Genomic DNA, 22,080 nt, shown 5'->3' with positions numbered 1-22,080 from the left:
TTATTATTGGGAACAAAGAGTGAAACTTGGAAAACAGCATTAATAAGCAATGAAAAACTTAGTTGATCGAAGAAATCTCTTCTTGTATCTCACATTGGCGTCTGTTAATCAAGAAACAACTTCAAGTTTTTAGGTGAACAACTTTGATCAAGATGAGATTTTCATTTTTTCAAATAAGTTTTGATTATTAAAAATCCTTAATCCAATCATTGAGAACACCCCTAATTGAACCGGACCTATTACTGTGTCTATGTAAATTAGGGTCAAGCTGTAAATGCATGGTCTACTAGTCGAGACAAGGAACTGTGTAGTGAGTTGGCGCATGCAAATCCTATCCATGAGATAATCGCTATACCACAGCATCTCAAACCAATATCAGTTTCTTTGTTCTTGCAACAGATCGACGGGGTAAATGACAGACATACTACGTGTCACATTCTTCTGATGTTTCCTGTATTTATTCATCAACTGATTTTATTACTCAGTGTGAATGAAGGTGTGGAATGTTGCTTATCAATAATGAGGAAAAAACCACCTAAGGAACAACACAGTCTTTGAGCAGTAAAAAAACACCCACGCACACATTCAGCAAGAAAGATTATTTGTGAAAAATCTTTAAATTATGCAAACAGGCAAACCCAACAACTTTCTTCTTATTGTAATTGATTTCCAACTAGTTTGCACATTTTTAAGAAAAAAATCAAGGTGAAATTTCTTAAGCCTATAACAACTCCCGCAAATAATTAGAATAATACATATAGACACCATAGGACTTGTTTGGAAAAATAGGAAGTGGAGTGCATTTGGTGTATTAATATCCCAGGTTGTTTGATGATGCTGGGTGGTTCCATCAACTACGTTTCTATGTTAGAGATGCAACACATTCAAAAATACTAAGGCAAGAGCAGCCACAGAACCACCACCACAACTTCAGTATAAAGGCATAAACTTTGCAAAACTTGCAGAGTGCCCAAGCACAGTGAGAAAGTATCAATTTCCCTCACAGGTTTATGTAAGACATTAGATGCTTCCAATCTTTAATACTGACCATCCTTGGGGTTTGCATTGTGGAGTATTCTTGCTCTGTTTAGTTGGCAACAATCACTTGCAAAGTGCACAGAAAACAATTATAAGCCCCATAAAGGCTATAATATGGTGAGTACCAAATAATATACAGAATAAATTATAATTGAAAATGCATAATATCATAAATGGCAAGAGTTTTGATAGATGACATGGTCAGCCACGTGGCATTCCAGATGAAATCGAGCAAAAAGTACTGGTAATCTTAAGAAATAAACTGACATGGACCTGGTAACCTACAAAATTACATTTAGACAACAGGCACATCACATTCCATCTTTTTTCCTTCTTGGGTGACATAACATTCCACATCATAAACTTTTCTTTCGATGAATCAATCTAGAGTTCAAATGTCATTTCCAAACACCAACAAAACATTGTCCAACTATGAAAGAACAAAATTAATGAAGACAAATTAGACATAAACCATGCAAGACAATCCGTCGTTAACTATTATTTCAAAATCTGGTTGATCCTCCATGCAAGCATTTTCACCCCTTGAGAGCATTCACCTGCAACAATGAGAAAATGGTTAGATTTGAACGAAATTATATTAGACCAAAAGGGTTAAAAAAAAAAAAAACTGCAGCATATAGCATTTTCTTTAGTTCCTTTCTTTTAATTGATAGTTACTATTTAATCATTTTCTAAACCCTTTGCATGGTACCCGAAAGATCACATAAATAAAAAAGTAATTTGAAGATACAAGGAATCTGTAACTTGATCCATTTGTTAAAGAAACAAACACATCAAAGGGCCTGATTAATTTGCAATAATCTAAATCAAGTATGTGTTGTATTGCAGCACCCCTTTTTTACTTTGGGAAGGGTACCAAAAAAAAAAAAAAAAAAAAAAAACAACAACAACAACAACAACATTGGATGATGGAAGAAGTTGATGCAAACCGATTAGATGCTAAATCTGAGATCAACGAGGATATTTCTAATAATTCAAAATCTCACAGCATATTGAAGTGGGATTCAAAGAAAGCTTGGATGGGTAATGTCGGTTCAAGTAGTGGCCTTGAAGCCGATTTCTCTAAGTCACCTAATAATTTCTCACAGGTGCGTTGGCACCAATTCAATCCCACACTCAGACTTGTAAGTCTTGAACACCAAGTAAAAAGAGTGACAAACGTTTAGAAGTAATGTCTTTGCTTCCTTGTGATGCACCAACAACAGCAACACCACTTTTCTTTTGCAACCCAAATTTATCTTTGTCACATAAATCCATCCCTAATTACCTACCCAATAGCAAGACTAGCTAGAGAAGCAAGAAGATAGGCAAATCTCTCTGAAGATATTCACTTTTTAACAAATAAAACTATAAAAGAAATCTACAACCTATCAATGTGCAGCCACAATCAAATTAGGTTTATCAAAAAAAAAACAATCAAATTAGGACCTCCATGCCATGCTGATGCCAGCATATGAGTGGCCACACTCTAAACCCATTAAAGCCTAATAGTTTAACAATATTTGCTTGGGATCATATACGTTTTCCCTGTTTTCCAATAAGCTTGCATATTAACAACAATATCACAAAATTATAGAGTGTGTAGGAAGAAGACAAAGTTGCATATGTTGGTATACGTGGACTCTAGAAGAGAAGAGCACAATAGTCAACGGACACATGTAAACCACAATCCACACTCTGCATTTTCCCCTTAAAATGGCCAACACCTCCAGAAGCACCAATTTTCACCTAATGTGAAGGACTATTTAGATCTTTAATTAAGGTCTAGAATGTTGGTAAAATATTAAACAACTACTTGTTGATGTTTGGATGCGTTTTGAAGAAGAATGCCTGGATTCTCGGTTTCACTCTGAAGTTGGATACTTCGACAATCAAGTCCTCTTGATTAAGAATCTGTAGCGAAAGAGTGCCTTAAAATCAAAGTTATTTACGCCACTATCTCTTCTAAGTGTCACATTAAACTTCTCTCCAACAGTTAATGTAATGGGATCAGTTTTAGAGCAACTGATTTTGATTGGCTTAGCAGTATTATGCACACCCTCAAGGATCAGTTCACACTCGGCTTTCAAAGGTTCTGAAAATTGGTTTTTCCCTCAAGCTCCAAAAGCATCCCTGATGTACACTCAAAGGCGGAAGCAAACTTCGACTAATAAAGACCAATGACTTAGAAGTTAAAACCGATAAACATCCAAAATTAGGGTTTCAAGGGAAAAACAAATTTCCATTGATTGAACTTTCAATTAAGCAATCAATAAACAAAAAACAACCATCTAACAGTGAAGGCTAAAATGCCTTTGTGTAGCAAACCTATTCCTAATTCTAATTGAAATCCAAAATAGAACTACTTATAACCTATTCCTAATCATAATTCAACTAGGATTCCTAATATAGAAGCTAGTAGTAAAACAAGATAACTACTACAAAAAAAGTTATGAAAGTTAATGAAGAAGGAAGTCTGGAGTGAAAAGAGAGGATACGACCTTAGTATGTATATATATGAGTAGGTTCTGTTTACCACACTTTTTATACTATGGTTTATACCACAACCCCCTACAAGATGAGTTAAGTGCTAATAATTTGTGGATATGATCTACTAACCATAGATAACATCTCCACAAAAATTCATCTCATTTGGAAATCTCTAACCTAGTTAAAAATCGTTGTTAACTTTGAATTTTTGTTAACGGCTTAAAATTTTCGATTTTGCAATCATCTTTTGACATAGTTAAACATTATCAAATGAGTTGAAATTTTTAGAGGTGATCTTCATGGTTAGTTGAATATGTCCACAAAAAACTAGGTTATAATTCACGTTCTAAGTAAAGTTGTAGGGCATGGTATAAACTATGGTATAACAGTTTTACATAATAGAAACTTCCTAAAAAATTCGGGGGGTCGTTAAATCCCTTCGGGAGATGTCCTCTTAAAACTCTAACATTACTAAAACAGCTTTTCGAGTCTAAATAGCTCCCACTTCGTACTTAAGTAAATCTAACAACGCCATATGGATGTTGGTGTTGTAGATGTTTTCTGCAAATTTGTTATGCATCATAACGTGATCCCTGCTGATTCTGAAATTTCTTACGGTGGATGGCAGCAAGAATTTGTTGTTCAAGTGGAAGATGACAAACTTGCTGGTCAGGGCAGTGATCATGCGCAAGACATGCTACAAGGGCTTCAACATCTCCTTCCTCTTCCACATCTTCTTTGACAAAAACTGGCTCTTTACATTGGGCTACAAAAGCTCCACTAAAGATAGGAGGTTTGGGCTGCAAAAGCTCCACCAATGCCTCCCTAAGTCAGATAGTCTCTTCTTCTAATCGATCCAACCTGCTGTGCAATAGCACATATTCCCATTGCTCTAGTTGAGCAAACCTTAACTCTAGGGGATAATCCGAATCCATGAGTTCTCTATAGATTCTTCACGACATTTCAACCAAGAACAAAGTAAGCTTTACGATACAACTAGAAAATTTCTAGAAACTGATACCAATTTGATGTATACTCGTAGGTGGACGCAAACTTCGATTGGTAAACACCAGTGACTTAAAACAGATAAACAAACCAAAACGAATTTCCATTAATTGAACTCTCAATTAAACGATCAATAAATAAAATCAACCAATTAAAGGTATAGTTATCCCAGTAATGAGCACTTCTGCAACTTGGCATATCGCTTCATTAATTAGTTATTTCTTTAAAAAGGGAAAAAATAGTTGACAAGATTAATGAAAGGCGTGGAGTCTAGTTTGGTGAGAACCACACCGCATAAGTCAAGGAAAAGATGAAAAGAAACTGCATAAGCTGAAAAAAAAAGAGACGGTCCAAACCTAAACCGGAGGGCGTCCACCTCGCAACTGAGACTAAGTATCTTTAGCCTCGGACAAGGACTTGGGCATCACATTATCTTCAGGGAGCATATCTCCCAACAAGTTCAATAGCACAGTGAAACTCTTATCTGACCACTTATGTTTGTCTTTCAAATTGAGTAACTCCGCAAGGGCTGTTGACTTTGTAACTTCGCAACCTTTGTACAGAGGTTTCTCTGCATCTTTAGGCAGTTTAGAAAGCTTTTCAGAATTCTCAGAATGTGCATCCTGAACCTTTCTTACTGTGTCCGCAAAATCGTCTGGGCTTTTCATCTCAAAATCTTGACTATGCACGAATTCTTCTGATAGTTTATCCTTTGACGTCAAAGACTTATCTATTCCCACTGCACATTCATAGGGGGAATAAAGGCAAACACTGTCCTAACTCATTGTTTGATATAAGTATATAACTATAGTTATTGCGTAGTGTAGTAGATAATCGAGGTACTTGACATTTAAGGAAATGCATTGAAGCAGTGGGCAGAGATTTGTTTTAAAGAAAGGTGTAAATGAAGAAAAAAATTTATGAAGCCCACCACAAATGGATGGTCGAGGCTTTCCAACAATTAATTACTTCCTACATAAAGTTGTACATAACTACATATATATCTTCAACAACACATTTTGGGCATTTTGAAGGTGTAATACATGCGACAACCACCAAGAGTCCAAGTAATGTAGTACTGTGCAGTAATATGAGTGTAACTAATCTAAACTAAACAGGTTCACCTATTATGGTGTTTTTGGAAACTTTTGTTTTTCTCCTGTTAACAAGTTTGAGCAAACGTGAACTAAATGGAATACCTTAATAAAAGGCACAACTGAACTACCTTAGAGCATTCCCAATGCAAGTGAAAATAATCCCCCTTGTCACCGCCACCTCAGCACTTATTCACCATTTTTTTACGGTTTTAGTGAAAAACAAGGTGAAGTTGTACAATGCAAAGGTGAATAAAATATCTTGGACGAGATGTTAGATTCCTTCTGGAGGCTTTTTGATCCAGACGGAATGTAACATCTCGTCCGGTATTTTGTCTGAAGTTAAAAAAAAAACCGAAAAGAAATCGAAAAAACACGCGAGACACGGAATCCAACATCCCGTCCGAAATTAACAAGTCAGTCACTATCTCGGTGAAAAGTTTCACCTTGAAATCAACTGGGGACTAAAGTCACCAGTTTTTCACCTCTACATTGCACAGCCATTTTCCAACAAAACTAGTGACTATAGTCACAAACCCCCCTTATTTACCTGCATTGCAAATGCTTTTAAAATGAGCAGGTCCACAGTGTCAAACAAGTGATGAAGAATGAAAAATGAGAAAACTAGTTTTGTTCTCATGGTTGCGGCAGTTATTCAGCTTGCTCAAGACTCAAGAGAATAGATAGAGACTTAAATAATAAAGACTAGTAGTTCGTGTGTGGAACTTTTCAACCCTAGTTCTAATCTTAGTCCATGACTGTTCCATGCAGATTTTTGGTTTAATCTCCCTCACCAAAAACTTGTTACACAAAACCCCCGAAGCGAACAAATGTATAAAACCTTTCTATTATTTAAAACATAACATCAAAAGCCAAAACAAACCAAAATACCCCTGTAAAAACCGAGCTGACGTAATCAATATTTACTTATAATTTTGGCTTAAGGACAAACCGAGCTGACGTCATCCTATGTAAATTTGTATTTACATATGACAATATAAAATTACATAGTCTTCTTAACCTATTTAAATTTAAATTTTCATATGAAATTTTTTTTTATAGAAAAATTTAAATTTACATGCATAGTATTTTTACATATTAAAATTAAAATTTACATATGACAATATAAAATTACACAATCTTCTTAACCTATTTAATAATAGGTAAGAGCATAAACTGAAACATTCTGGAGCTACAAAGATATTTAGAATTAGAATCCATTTTTTTTTTATTCCATTCCTTTTTTTTTACCAGAAGGATCAGACCGAAATAATTTGTGTCTCATTTGATCATTAGTCACCGAAAGATTATAAATATATTTTCCTCCATGGCTAAGGGGATTTTCAAACCCAAAAGTTACTATATAAATTTAAGTTTTTATAACTTCAATGGCTATGCAAATATAGTTTTACATATATTTACATATAGTCTGGAAAATTTCAATTCCAAAAGGGTAGAAAAAGAAATAAGATAAAATGGTAAATAAAAACGGACCAAATTTTATCTCTTTTTTGGAAAACAGAGAGGTTATTTAACAAGACGTAAATAATAAAAAAGTTATATGATATGGCCGATGGGAGAGAGCTTATACTCAATTGAGTTAGAACCAAGGGACTGAGCCTCATTTCTTGGTAGAAAATCTATTTGCTGAATCTACTTGCATGGCAATAGAAGCATAGTGGTTTACATTGAGTTTTAGCAAATTGCGACTTGGCCTCCTACGATTTTTACTTCCAAACTTCTAATATTGTCTTACTACATTTCATAAAACTTGTTTTACACTCGTATATAAATACTAAAATTCGAATGGCGACCTTTCAAACAATGCTTTTGGGTCCGGAGATTCCACATTGCTGAGAGGAGAAGGTGGATTATTGTAAAAGATAGAGATTTGCAAGGATTAAAAAAACGCGAAACAAGCTGACTTCGTACTGTAACAGCTATGGATGTTGGGGTAAGTGTGAGTGCGTCCGTGTGGACATTCACAGAGGAAGAATGGGGATATGGAGATCCTGCTGAGCGGATTGTGTTCTTACTGCACTGGTATCGTAAAAGAAGTAGTGTTTACTGCCACGAACTGAAGGCTAGTGGCTCTCAGCTCCTCCAGAGCTGTGAAGCACCTGTTTATTCAGCTTTGCTTTATACTTAAAAGGCTAAATCTATGGTGCGCAGGTCGTATGGTATGCTATCAAATCTGGGCCACTCATACCAAGGGGTGCGTGTGTATTGCATGGCAAAAGTACTAATCCAAAGGCCCACATTACCTGCGCACCATACATCTCGCGCACTGAAGACATGCTCTACTTAAAATGTAACTGATCCTTTCATTCCTTGGACAAACATAGTACAAAAATAGTTAAAACTAGTGAAAGCTCTTCGACCCTGCGTAGTTGCATCACGAATGAAAGGATTGCGTAGTGAACTTTTCTCGAGAGTTGACACAACCTTAGCAAAAGTAAAATACACAGCAGTTTCCCTTACTGAACCCAAAAATGGGAGCCAATACAAGGTTCGTCTCATTAGGCTACTGGGAATGTCAGGATAACCTCAACAGGACTATTACCACTTACAGTTCTATGGTTATACTCCACATGTATAACTCTTCTTCAGGAGTTCTCAAAACAAAGCTTACCAAACAAGACACTTCATTATATTCAAACTCCACTGCTTCTGTATCAATTGTTATCCTCTTTGGCATAGCTGAAGAATATGCTCCAAATACACCACATCCCCGAACTTCCATTTCAATAACTCCATTTCTCACATGTTCATATTGTAACTGCTTAATGGCTCCTCCCGAGTTAAACATCTTGATCAATCCTACGGGTGCAAAAGAAGCTCGGTTGGATAGCGTTTTGACAGGAACCACCGTGAAAACATCATAATCACGGGATTCCAGAGTAACCGGCAGAGATGCATTCTTTGGAAGACAAACTAGTTCCCCTGTGACACGTGCCACTTCAGTGTTAGCTAATAAGTAGTCATTTATTAATTCTAGAACTCGAGCTTTAGTGTCTCTTATCGACTTTATGAGAATGAAGACTAGTAAACTAACAATAACTACAACTTCCTGCATTAGGATTTGATAAAGAAAATAAGGTTCGGTAAGTTTGATGAGTGAGGCATACCGCGCACGTGAGAGTACACGACAGCATCACCATCCCATCCATCCTCAGCAACTCTAGGTAGAAAATCAACGTCGTTTGATCGGAGAACCCCAGTGGTTGTGCCAGGATGTTTGTCGTGGATCAGGTTTGTCTTACCATTCTTACACCATCCAGCACCCTGACAGTTAAATAGCCCCACTACTCCACAGAAATCATTCAGATTCCATATCTTCAGAAGACTGCAAAGATGATCCTAGTGTCAGCTAAGCAGAGATCAACACAACCTAAGGAATACAATCTGAACTACGAAAGGAGATATCAAACATTTGAGAAGGTTGTCTGCACCTCTTGCCATCCCTCGCGGGATCTGAAAATAGGCAGTCTCTTGTAGGTCTTCCAGGAAGTTTGGCTCTCAATATAGATCCATCAGGTAGCACAAGCTTCTTCAATAGATTGAAATCATGGTAGCCAGGCTTGTCGCTGCAGAATAATGATGTAAACCCCTATCATTCTTTTCATTTTTTCAACAGACTATAAAACTACATAAGCTTGTGAGTTGTGACAACTAACACCTGACATATATTGTACAGCCTCCAACAGCACGAGCTGCTCCATGGTATTCAGCCATTGGATGAAGACTCTGGTGTAAAACAAATTGATAAGTTACCAGCTAATATCTAATCAAGAATGTCCACTGACCAAAATCAATCAAGATATTGCACATTATGGCAGCTTACGTGAAACATATCCCAATCTGGCTGCATAAACTCCCCAAGGAAAACTGTGTTGTAAGCAACAGAAGCAATATGGATGGTATGAGATGCTGGATCTCTTGGCCAGAAATCATCTGAAGCTCTTATTACAGCTGCCCGCTTTGAGCTACAAGGTCACAGAACGGAACTATCAATATTCAGAGAAAAAAATGTTCTAGTTACAGACTAAATAGACACAAGCAGAACTCAAATGCTAAAGTAATTGAGAGAGATTGGTTACCTGTATAACCCATCTGTATTGTGACTCATACAAGATATAACTCCATTATCAGGAAAGTTTCTAGAAATCGAAGATTCTAAAGCCTGATGGTACTTCCTTGCGAGTTTCACTCTTCCGCCGTGACCTGCCCCAAGAGTCTCAAGGATGTTTTGGACATCAACTTTGACTCCATCAATACCAGCCGATGCAAGATAGGAATGAAGCTCATTGTAGAAGTACAAAACTTTATCAGGGTTCACAAGACCAAGACCATTGGTAGCAATGGTATCGAAAGCTACACAAGGTTCATTTGATTTGATCCCAGGAGATGAAGTTGGGTAAGTCATCTTAGGTTCATAGTGCACGGTTCCTTTAACACCAGGTCTAACACCACCCCAATACCCAGTAATTGCATGCCACACATAAACATACCTAGACAAAGTCGAACACAGAGAAGCAATTATTAATCGAACATCACTTTCGGTGACGCTAAGAGTAATCTGAAACTGAATAGCATGTTCTTAATTACTTTATGGAATGTTTTTCTTTGATCTCAGAAACAATATGAGCAAATCCTTTTGCTGGATCCTCCTCTCTCTGACCCTCTTTACCATCTTTCTGAAATTTGTGGTTTTCTTTGATATGTGTCAGCCTGTTCGCAAAGCTGAATGACAAAGGAAACAGAACATTGATTCTTTGTGAATGACGCATTTATAGGTCCGAGATCAAATAAGCAAGTAAATTTAAAGAAACAAATAGATTCAAAGTTAAGTGCACACTTTGCAGCATCTTGGGTCTTGGACGCAATCCCATTAACATCCATTTCAACTGATTGCCATCCATCATCAATAATGACAAATTTTGGAGGTATTCCTCCTTCCTCCAAACTGCAACAGTTTAAATGTTTGTTATTCCGATAATCTCATGTACTTTAAGAGCTAACAGAGACGATAGAGATAATGTACCTTTCTAGCCCTTGCCTCACTCCGTCTGCAGTAACGTCTGTATAGAATGCATCCCATGTGCACCAGCCAAACCAGTTCATCAAGTCAGGCATCTAGTCCGTTAAACAATGAAATCATGAATCATTCATATTAGTCAATAGCACCCAATGATCAAAATGAAGTATATCCAGAGAGCGTGTTTAGAGCAATACCTTCTTCTTATCACGATGCGAAAATGTATGTAAATGCTTCTCAACTGTCCTGAAACAGTTACAAAACACAGATTAAGAAAAGGACAACGTACTAGACTTTACGTTTTGATTAATCGCTGAGAAAACATTAATTTACAAATAAATAACACAGCTTAAAAACTCCCGGGGAGTCAAATAACATAGCAAATAACATAAGAGAGGCATTCAAATTCTTAGGGACCGTTCAGGAGCTTGAAACTTAATATTGGTTGAACATTATTGCTGTTATACAAGATCTAGTGTAAATTTTTTGCATGTCTATAGGATGTGATCAAAGTTCATATAATTATCAACCAAACTTGGTCTGACGAATAATATATCGACTTACTTTACTGCATTTGCAATGACTTCAAACGGGTTCGGTCCAGCTGCCACAAAAACTAAATGGCTCCCTTCAAATCCTTGGACAGCAGGATCTCCTGTAGTATACACAATGTACCGTTATTCTATTACAAGACATAAATCCAATGGAGTGGAGAAAAGACTAGTGATTTGAGTTTTTAGTACCACTTTCCAAACAGATCTCGATCTCATTATTGGCATTTCCCTGAAGAACAGCTCTGAAGTCCCCTTCAAGGATAGGTAAGAAAACGGCATAGAGGGAAGATTCACTAGACCCATCACCATCACCATCACGTCCTTCAACAATCAAAAACTGAGTCTCAAATGGAATATCTTTTCCTGAACAGCCCATTCTCTGTGTCATCCACCATAATTTGAAGCGAAAAACACACATGAACCGCAATCCCCTGAACACGCAAACTTCACAGCTTAGCTTATTCCACAAAAGTATACTAATGTACTTTAAACATAATAACAAGAAGAGAACTATTTCTTTTCGAACTTACTCTAGTTTTCCTACTGGGAAGACGCAGCGGCTTCCACGTTGATCAGATTTGACACCAATGAAAGCTCCATTAATCAAACCGTCACCACTCGCCGGTGATAGAAATATGTTGTCATGAACATCAGTCAGAATGCAAGTCCCCAACACATTCAAGTTTCCATCACTAACTGATATCCCGGCCCCAACTGTCATGTTTCCGTTCGGCCTTAATCAACCTTAACACCAATGACCAAAGCCAGACCACTAGCGCCAATACAAATAACTTGAACAAGAATCAAGAGTGAAGAAGAACCTAAAAGAAAGAGTCCAAAAAATATCACATGGACAAACAAAGAACCAAGAAACAAGAGGGAATTCAGCAAAGAGACAATGAGATGGTGTATATCGAGGTGTTACATAGGGAGTCAGAGTGTCAGAGAGAAAGCATGCACTGATGTATAGAGAGAAGTCTAGGGACTCCTCGACACTAGGAAAACCAATCACATGTGTTTGTGAAAACCAATCACAGGTCTTTGTGTTAGAATAAAACAAATTCGAGACAAAAAAGTGACAAATAAAAATATCTGGGCCAGGAGTGAGGATTGGTTCGCATACTTGATTTGCACAATTTCTAAAACGAAACTACCAGAAGTTGGACAGTATTCTGCGGAAGGGAGTACGGTTTAGTTTTTCCTGTAAAACACACGTGAAAACACACTAAACTCCCCGTGAACATTAAATAATTGTTCACTGACCAACAAACATGTGGAGCTTACTCAGTTCTAACGTGGAATGAGTGTATGTTTAATTATGTGGAGTCTACCAGCCCAATTGCGACCTGAGCCGACCTCCACCCTTCAACCTGGATAATTTCTTAAGAAAAAAAATATAGACAATTTAATATTTTTAAACATGGAATGTTCTTAAGAGTTAAGACTTTGATTCCATTTCATACTACTAGAGGATATCAGTTCAACTATTACGAATATTCATGCCATTTTTGCAGCTCGTCTACATTTAAGTTACAATAGAATAATAGATTTATAGTGAAAGTAACTTTGCAGCTGACCGCATTTAGGATTATGCCCAAGGACAAAACCCAATAATAATTTCACTATAAGTCTACTTTGATTTTTCATTTTGCCATAAGTCTCAAACCGGAATGATGTCATTATTTTTCACTTATAATTTCGGCTCAAAGACACATTTCCAATTTTAATTTCGCCATAAGTCATATGAAAAGTTAAATTTACATAGTTTTCTTTTCATATGAAAATATAAATTTACATATAGTATTTTACATTAATTTTTTTTTCATATGCAAATTTAAATTTACATAGCACTTGTGGCGAAATTAAAATTGAAGTGGACTTCGGGTGAAAATATCTAGAAAAATTGAGCTGCCAGCCTAATTACTTGGACCGCATTTTGGATGCCGTGGACAAATCCTATCTATGGTTGCTAGAGATGCTACTATATCTGCTGACTTTAATTATGTCAACTTCCTTTATATTATATTCCTTTGAGGCATTTAATTTCATTCAATTACTAAAGTAAAAACAATATACATGCATTTCAGACTAAATCTTGTGGTTCGTTCAAATAAAGTATGTGACATGTAAAGAATTATAAATTCCTAATAATTCGGGTATTTGTTGCATTGTTTCCTAATAATTCGGTTATCTAGATCACAAATAGGATTTGTTTCCTACTTAAACTCTAAAAATCGACTTTGTTAGAACACATATCTATCTTGATGCAGTATATTTTATCTCAGTCACAAATTATCTTATCTCATATTAAATCTGAACCACCACTTAACAATAGAATACCTCGAGATCAGTCTATTCTATTATGTTAGATTGATATATACTTCTCTGTGGAATTATGGCTTGTAGTAGCCAAGTTCATAGAAGGAGCATGTGTGTATTGGGTTAAGGGATAGAGCCATCACCATAGTAGGTATTGGGCCCATAAATTAAAATAGGCCCAAAACCATACTGTGCCCGATGAAATAAACCTAAGAGAGGGATATAAAAAGGAAGAGAGGGGAAGAGAAGAGGGGGGGAGCTCATAGGACAGGCAGAGAGGGGTGAGGAGTGAGGGGTGAACTACGGCGGCTTGATTCCGAAATGGGTACGTAGGTAACCTAATGGGTGCAACCGATCCAAAATGAGAGCCGGAATACGAGTAAAGTTAGAGGCCGCAATAATGGTCGTGACAAATGGCGCCGTCTGTGGGGATCTTGTTTCTGAGAACAAAATCGATGGTGTTCATCCTAATGAGGAAGCAAGTGATTTTTCACTACAGGAAGCAGTCTCACTTGATAGAGAGAGGTTGAGGGAATTAGTTGGTGTTGGAGAGGTTCTAGCAAGAGTAGAGCTTGATTTAGCATATTCTTCGGAGAAGCTGATAAACCTGGACATACTTTTGATGCAAGAGAGAACCCTCTTTTTCGACAAACTCTTTGCTTCAGTGTTACATATCCATCAATCCTTTCATTCAGAGACATTTCACACTGAATAATTTAGATTATGAGATCCAATATTCTTTCTAATGGAGTCACCTACCATGAGTTATGACAAGTTAAGTCTTCATTCTTCAATAACCATGTAACCTCATCTGTTGTTTTTAATAATCTTCTAGGCACATTGAAGCACAAGTACATTAATAGACTCACTGAATACGATTTTGAATATTGATTGCCTCACACAAAATCAAAATTTCCCTTGCAAGGATAAGATCGTAAGAGCTTGTAGATCGGCATATGTAATCAATTGGATGTGGCGTTAGTTCACCTTACTTTCTGCAGGCAATGAGAATGTTTTGTATGGATGAAGAAGTAGAGGATGTGTTGTGGAGGTTGTTTGAAGCCAAAAATGCTGCTAAAATTCTGATGGGAATCTCAGAAAAAAAGAGGAGGAGGGTGGTACTTCAGCTGGGATGAGGATTCTGTTTGTTGTTGGTGGTGGTGAATTGGTCAGATCTGGTGGATTGGTGGTGAGTGGAGAGATGGGTGGAGAAGATGGGGAAATGGGTCGGTTTGGACCTATTTCAAATCTTGGCAAAATGGGCTTATTTGGATGTTGTTGGGCCTCTTAGCTATTTGGGATGTGGAGTAGTGTGTGGGCTTATGGAGTGTGGGTGATGGCGTAGTGTGGGAACTGGGGGTAACGTGTGGGTAGTGGTGGACTAGTAGGGTGTGGATGGTGGTAGCAGGATAGGAGTACCACCTCGGGTTTGTGCGGGGATGTTAAAAGGCAATCACGCCGAGTGTTGCCAGAATGGTGACGGGTCTAACAAGGGGCAACACAGTCTCCTCCTTTGTGTTATTGGTGATTTTAGTTTTTGTAGAGTATTCAATGTAACAACATCGACGGCGAGGAAGTTGGAGACAGAGGAACAATGAGATCAATAGAGTGGGGTTGAGATCGACGGCTTGGAGCGTCTGAATACGGATGGTAAGATGATTACAAAAAACGTAGAGGGGCATACATTGCGGCAGGTAACTCGTTTCTTTTACCGTCATATACATAATGGACGGACGAGTAGTGACTCGGCCGTCAGCCATAGTTACACTGGTGGCAAGCAAACCTTGCCCCCGTCCTTGGCAGAGATATATGCGGGGACAGATTGGGATTGTCCCCAGACCTTGTGGTATTCCGCGAACCTATTCGCTTTGGGAGGTCGCAGACCATGAATGAGAAACGTGGTTGTACACCTCAGGGTAAGTGTACATTGTCTAGAGTATATGACCACCGTTATATTTGTATACAAATACTCATGCTGAATAATGTTCTGCATTATAACTCACATGCTATTTGTGCAACACTCAAGCATGATAGTTTCAGGTTACAAAGAAAGAGAAAGACCTGCGGTACCACAACAAAACTACAACAAATGTGATTGGATATGCTATTACACTTTCCGAAGGAGAGTGGAGGGGTTCGAGAAGACCCTTTGAGGATATGTCGTGGGGCTATCTGAATGAGTGCGAGGGTATGAGCCCTCCGCAGACCCTCGTGTCCGAATCAAACATGGGGCAGGCTGAGCTGTTCCCAGATGTGCATTTCGAAGGAGAGCGGAGGGGTTCGAGAAGACCCTTCGCAGATATGTCGTGGGGCTATCCGAATGAGTGCAGGGAGAATGAGCCATCCGCGGACCCTCCTGTCCGAATAAAACATGGGGCAGGCTGACCTGTTCCCAGATGTGCATTCCGAAGGAGAGCGGAGGGGTTCGAGAAGACCCTTCGCAGATATGTCGTGGGGCTATTCGAATGAGTGCGGGGATGAGCCCTCAACGGACCCTCGGTGTCGAATCAAACATGGGGTAAGGCTGACTGTTCCCGGATGTGCATTTCGAAGGAGAGAGCGGAGGGGTTCGAGAAGACCGTTCGTGGATATGTCGTGGGGCTATCCGAATGAGTGGGGGATGAACCCTCCGCGGACCCTCGTGTCCGAATCAAACATGGGGCAGGCTGAGTTGTTCCCGGATGTGCATTCCGTAGGAGAGCGGAGGGGTTTGAGAAGACCCTTCGCGGATATGTCACGGGGCTATCCGAATGAGCGGGGACAAGCCCTCCGCGGACCCTCGTGTCTTAATCAAACATGGGGGCAAGCTAAGTTGCCCCTCATCAGCCTCCACTCTAGAGCATAGACAACATGGGGGATGAGCCCTCCGCGGACATGAGATCTGAATCAAGCTTGGGGGTAAGCTGAGTTGCCCCTCACCAGACTCTACTCCCGGTAGAGGCGATTGGGGATGAGCCCTCGGTGAGCCGGAGTCCCAAATTGCAATTGGGAGCAAGCAACATATCTAGAAGGAAATGTCTCACTTGCTAAGAACCATCACGAAAAGAAAAGAGTCTTCTATTTAGCAAGCAAGTTGCAAATCAAAATAAGCTATAAAAAATGTTCTGCACTACTTTTCTTTTAGCAATGCATTCAATCAATTCTTATACTATTTAGTAAGCAAGATGGCTAAACTGCATGTACTTTTTATGGTGGTATTAGAATGCATTCTTGACATAACATAGACAGTTCAGTAAAGCACCAGACCTACAGCATCAAGTAACATGCTCTATATACCCACAAAAGGCATTTTCCGATAAACTTTCCTATCCGTTTACCCTTATTATTAGACAAGCATATATGTAGGTTAAGCAATTTACTCCTAAGAACATAGAAAACTAAGCTCAGACCAAACAGAAAAAATTGGAACATTTACAAAAAGTTTGATGTGCGAGTTCAAAACTACAGAACTATTATCAAAACTCAAATGTATTACTTGTGTTACATTAGGCCCTTTGTCAGGTTCAGCACCAAGTGACATAGCTTTCTCCTGCCGCCTTCTAGCTAGTGCAGTTTCTTTCTCAGCAGCTTCATGAGCAGCTCTTTCTTGGGCCTCTTCTTCCTACTTACGTTGCCTCTCAGCTTCAGCAACTTCCCTTTCCAAATGCCCTTGCTCTTCCTTCCTTTGGCGTTCCCTAGCCTGATATGTCAGACAACCAATGCTATATCAGTCTAATGTCAAGAATAGAAAATCAATTTCCATGAAAATGTTACCCAGGATCATAGGTTCGTAGTCGGTATCTCAGGCATAAAGTTCTAAACAAGGTCAAGCACCATAAATAACCAAAATGGAGTAGCATACTTGATCAGCTTCAAGGGCTACCCTGTAGGCAGCGTCCTGTTCCTCCCTCAATCTTGAGTTGTTCCTCCTTTCTTCTACATCAAGCCTAGTTGTGACCAGAACTAGATCACTCTCTTCTACTACCTTCTGAAGGATTGCAAGCATTTGTTCATGATACTTTGGTCCTTCAATTTGCAAGATACAACATTTGTTTACATGTGTATACAAATATTGAGGAGATGCTCACCCAACCCCTCGTTTTGAATATCAGCGACTTTCTGACCAATTTCACGCATTATCTGCTGCCTCCATTTATCAGCATCGAAAAGATCATGACACTTGGAAGCATGAAAAGGGCGGCGTTCTTTAGGTTTCTTATTCTCTTCGTTCTTTGTTGTTATGTATCTATTTAACATAGACTGTGCTCACGGAATTGGAGGAACCATCCTATCACATAAATACTGCAAATTATGAAAGGTGATCAACATATACAGCTTAAATTGAGCATAAACAACATCCCATGGAACTTAAATAACAAGATTAAATGAGTTGACGGTTAGATAAACGCTCAGCAGAAGATTTACCTTCATAAGCACTGCTCTGTGCCAACATACACCACACCGCAAAGTCCCAATAGGTACAATATTAGAATTCCGCGCTTTTTTGATAATACACAATGGTTTCTTACACAAATCGATGAAGTTGAAACTCTCAGCCATGCTCAAATTCTGCTTAGAGGATGACCCATTAACACCATTTCTAGTTCGGCAAGTACACACAAAAGGCTTACAATAATTTGAACCAGACCAAAATTTTCGTATCTTCATAGTAAGATTACTTCTTTCACTGCCTCCAAACCAATTTGAAACAAATAGGCCAAGCAAAGAGGCCCTCTGCAAGTCATCATTAGCCAACTCTTCCCCGTGTTTGTCTAGAAGACTTTGCTGGTACAAACGGGACACCAATGCTTTAGCAAAAGATGCAACCACATCTAACTCAGCATCCATTTTCCTGAAAAAAAATTAATCAAATTACCTATGTCCATATGGCACAAGCTCCTTAGCATATTTAATGGCCACTATAAAATGGCTACAACTGTTATAATGCAGACAATCATAACTCTTTATCTCTTATTTTAATGCTCACAAATACTTTAAAATGGAATACAATACTAACCTGTCTACAATGACAAAACATATGGAAAACATATAGGATTAAAGGACTACCCTGACAGAACATCCCCACTCTTTGCATACAAATTAAATCAAACAAAGGGTTACTGATTATTAGATAAGCTTCCAAACCATATTGTATAATCTTATCAACACCATCGCAACATATTCAATTTAATTTAGTTATTATTCAATCAAATTCGTGGCACTAACATGCAAAAGTAGCAATATTAAGACATGTACCTCCATCTGCTAGAACTCTCAAAAACAAACCAACACTTGACAATACAATTTCTTTGCGAGCAACGCAAATAGTACGTATACCATTCAAAGAATAAACATCAAATACAAAAATGAATAAAAGATTTACTACATACCTTCATATTTACCATTACGCAAATAAGCATCCATAAGCTGAGCACACAAACGACAATCTCCATCCAACCCAGAAATAAAAAAAAACCCTTGAAGACTCCTAGCGTCTCTAACTGACCCATGTACCAAAACAAACCTTCAATAGCCAAATATAAAAAACTGAAATACAAACTGGATATATCTCGAAAAGTTGAGCCAGTTGTAGCATAAATTACGCATATTATCACAAACGGATCGAAAAGAAAAGGTGTGCGTAAGAACTTCACATACAAGTTCTAAACATAAGCTAGAAATTGTGGAACACTACATATTTACTCAGCAGAAATATGATAGCTAGAAGAGAAAGAAGTTGCCAAAGAAAATCTAAGAAATACCTTCTTCCAACCTTCTCACTAACTCCTCATATGTTTCTCCTAATGAAGAAGTTTGTTGATCTTGAGTCGTCAGAGCTTAAGGGTACTCGGCCAGAACCTTAATGTAGAAAATTTGGAAACAAATCAACTATTAAAAATAGAAAAAAGCACAGGGCTATCAGCAACCGCCATGTACAACATACGGTATATCATATTCACTGTGTCCCTCACTTAGTAGCTTAAGATTAACTTGTAAGCATACCTCACCATACCTGCTTCAGTTGAAACTCGAAAGGATAACAAGCTCTTTAGTGTGTCCCAATCATTCCTGAAGACAAAGAAAACCATCAGCAAAGCAATCGGCTTGCTAGAGACATCGATTCCATATTTAATGTTATTGGTTTTTATAAAGAGAGAGATGAACACAGAATTATAAGATCAGAAACTTACTTTTGATAAGATCAAAATGTAGATAGGAGATAAAGAGAGGGGTCTTCCTCCATGGCACTTTCTTCTTCGAGCTTTTCTAATGGTTTTACACTCAACTTTTTGGTTACTTTTTTTGTTCCTTTCGTCTTACGGGGAAAAACCCAAAATTAAAAGAATGAGAGTAGTAGTTTTTGTAATGAGAAAAAAAATATATGAGAAACAGAAGAGATGGGAGAGAACGAAAAAGAATCGATTCGTATTCTCTCATTAGACTTTTCCTTTTCTTAACGTATTATTAAATAACCCAATTATTACTAATTAAATGCGATTTATAGTAAGGCATACAATTGAGAATGGCGTGGAATTGGATTTTTTAATATACTGCCACAGGAAAAGACTAATTGCTCCTATTCAAAGGTGTTAAGTAATATTTTTATATAAGGACAATATCGGTACTGAAAATTTATAAAGGCATAAAAAGACAAAGTAGTCATCATTAATAAATATCTAGGCATCTGATTTTATTATTCATCCAGGGGTATTATGCGTAAGAAAAACACCCGGATGAATTTAAAAGGTCACGATCATTATATGTTATACTACTAGTAGAGATTGAGCTTGTTTGATAATTTTTAACATTAGGAAAAGATGATTGCAAAAACTCGACATTTCTAAACAGTTAGATTTTTTTTAAAAAAGTGGACAATAATTTCTATCGTGGTTAGAGAATATCAAACGAGCTGAATTTTTGTAGAGATGATCTTTATAATTAGTATATCATATCCACAAAAAACTAATGTTGCCAAATAAGATAAGGAGAGCTCCACAAATCTTCGAATGTTACTGGTGAACTCCACCACCAGGAGTAATTAAAGCAAAACCGATGGTTGCTCTAATGGCAACTTAACCTTGGAAGTTCAAGCTGGGGCTATGTCTTAAGAGACCACCAAGGGGCTTTTCTCGGTGGGATTGGGGTCACAACAAATTATGTTGCTGAGACGCAAACTTCATACAAGCAATCAAGAAGTCAGTGGAGATGGGTTGGACCAAATTATGGGTAGAAACGGACTCTAGTGCAGTAGCAAAACCTTATAGGGGGACAAGGTTCATTAGAAGGCAAGGGCAACATGGAATTCACTCAAGTCTAAAATGGATTGGGCGGATAAATGTTGTCGCAGCTTGGAGAGAGACCACTATTGGGGTAGACAAATGCGCGAGACATGGGACAAAAATATGATTATGGGTGACAGTAGGGGTGTAATACAGGGCGGGGCGGGTCAACTGCGGGTCAAATAGTGATGGGTCGGGTCAGGGTGGGTCTTGGGGAGACAAATACAGTGGTCCCCGATGGGGCGGGGCGGATTGAAGTGTTATGTCTTAGTACCATCACCCGACCTGTTGGGTCAGTTTACGGGATGGGTTTTGGGCGGGTCATCCGAGTTGGGTGGAAATTAATATTTTAACCCAATTTCACCCAAAAAAAACTTTCTAATTCTGCAAGTAATATATTTCCAATTCACAACATGGAGAAAAAAAATAGAATCAATCAATAAAAAATAAACAAAAATAAAAAATACTTGAACTTGAATCCAAAACTATATCTGTAAATTTGAAACTTGTTTATTGTGATTTACTATTTGTAAATTGATTATTTTTCATAATATGATAAAATGAAGATGGGAGCGAGGATCTATGGTACAAAATAATAAAATATAAACTAAAAGAATTAGAAATTAATACAAGGATGAATAATTCATTTTCTCCAAAATTCGAAAGTTGAATTTGAACTTTTGATATATGCCCAATGTTCAAATTTAAATATTTGAAATTGATGTTGAACTCATAAGTTTGTGTTCATATCTCCCAAATTTCTACAAAAATTAAAAGAAAATATAAATATAATACAAAAATATTAGAGTTAGAGTATTAAAATTGTGCAGGTCAATGGGGTTGGGTCAACGGCTTTTAACATGGTGCGGGTCGGGCTACTTAACAGGTTGGGTTTAAGCATAGAACCTACACCCATAGCCCGACCGTATAAAAACGGTGGATGGGCGGGGCGGATCTATTTTCGGGTCGGTACGGGTTTGGGTGGCGGATGAAGACCGGATACCCTACCGGATGATGGATCAACGGTTTTTTTCACACTCCTACGTGACAGTGTGTGGTAGGACAGAAGACCACAATTCATGACGAACCTAGAGAACCACCACACCACCTACTTTCGATTTATTAACTTATGTATTTGGCTTGAAATTGCACTAGCTGCGGTCAGCAGTGATAGGCACTCTTTTTTAATTCACATCTTTATATATATATAATAGCAGTCCCTTTTCAAGCTTTCTGAGGCTGTCCACGTAAGCAAATCTTAAGTACCCTAGGGGGATTAAGTA

The 22,080-nt window shown here is 38.0% G+C and overlaps 1 protein-coding gene and 2 long non-coding RNA genes across 4 annotated transcripts; all 3 read right to left on the bottom strand.

Annotated features, from left to right (window-relative positions):
* Positions 1-1,183: 1,183 nt before the first annotated feature.
* On the bottom strand, positions 1,184-5,412 carry LOC147475059 (uncharacterized). The gene is made up of 2 exons (XR_015208983.1): positions 4,890-5,412; positions 1,184-1,595 (listed from the first exon to the last, which is right to left on the bottom strand). It is a non-coding gene; the product is annotated as an uncharacterized LOC147475059 (long non-coding RNA).
* A 2,519-nt stretch (positions 5,413-7,931) lies between these two features.
* SIP1 (seed imbibition 1) lies at positions 7,932-12,239 on the bottom strand. The gene is made up of 14 exons (XM_086583725.1): positions 12,145-12,239; positions 11,750-12,040; positions 11,409-11,650; positions 11,230-11,320; positions 10,863-10,911; positions 10,672-10,763; positions 10,486-10,593; positions 10,236-10,370; positions 9,728-10,138; positions 9,472-9,613; positions 9,307-9,374; positions 9,080-9,214; positions 8,756-8,973; positions 7,932-8,570 (listed from the first exon to the last, which is right to left on the bottom strand). The coding sequence occupies exons 2-14, from the start codon at positions 11,938-11,940 to the stop codon at positions 8,194-8,196; spliced, it is 2,259 nt and encodes a 752-aa protein (XP_086439851.1). The 5' UTR covers positions 11,941-12,040; positions 12,145-12,239; the 3' UTR covers positions 7,932-8,193.
* A 4,755-nt stretch (positions 12,240-16,994) lies between these two features.
* On the bottom strand, positions 16,995-19,969 carry LOC147475057 (uncharacterized). 2 transcript variants are annotated; one of them, XR_015208555.1, is made up of 7 exons: positions 19,709-19,969; positions 19,521-19,586; positions 18,908-19,376; positions 17,943-18,369; positions 17,606-17,819; positions 17,380-17,505; positions 16,995-17,217 (listed from the first exon to the last, which is right to left on the bottom strand). It is a non-coding gene; the product is annotated as an uncharacterized LOC147475057 (long non-coding RNA). The 2 variants fall into 2 exon arrangements; XR_015208556.1 differs by having other exon boundaries at positions 19,280-19,376; positions 19,709-19,963.
* Between the last annotated feature and the right edge of the window lie 2,111 nt (positions 19,970-22,080).

This window comes from Coptis chinensis, chromosome 9 (assembly GCF_015680905.1).
Source record: "Coptis chinensis isolate HL-2020 chromosome 9, ASM1568090v1, whole genome shotgun sequence".
In the NCBI taxonomy this organism is placed as follows: domain Eukaryota; kingdom Viridiplantae; phylum Streptophyta; class Magnoliopsida; order Ranunculales; family Ranunculaceae; genus Coptis; species Coptis chinensis.
This window is presented reverse-complemented; position numbering and strand designations above follow the sequence as displayed.

Bases quoted from the DNA above. Each gene is read 5' to 3' on its own strand.
- SIP1 (XM_086583725.1), bottom strand. From the start codon at position 11,940: ATGACAGTTGGGGCCGGGATATCAGTTAGTGATGGAAACTTGAATGTG. The intron at 9,375-9,471 runs GTAAGCTGCCAT...GTTTTACACCAG, and splicing joins CAGATTGGGATATGTTTCAC to AGTCTTCATCCAATGGCTGA. The intron at 8,974-9,079 runs GTGCAGACAACC...TCATCTTTGCAG, and splicing joins CCCGCGAGGGATGGCAAGAG to TCTTCTGAAGATATGGAATC.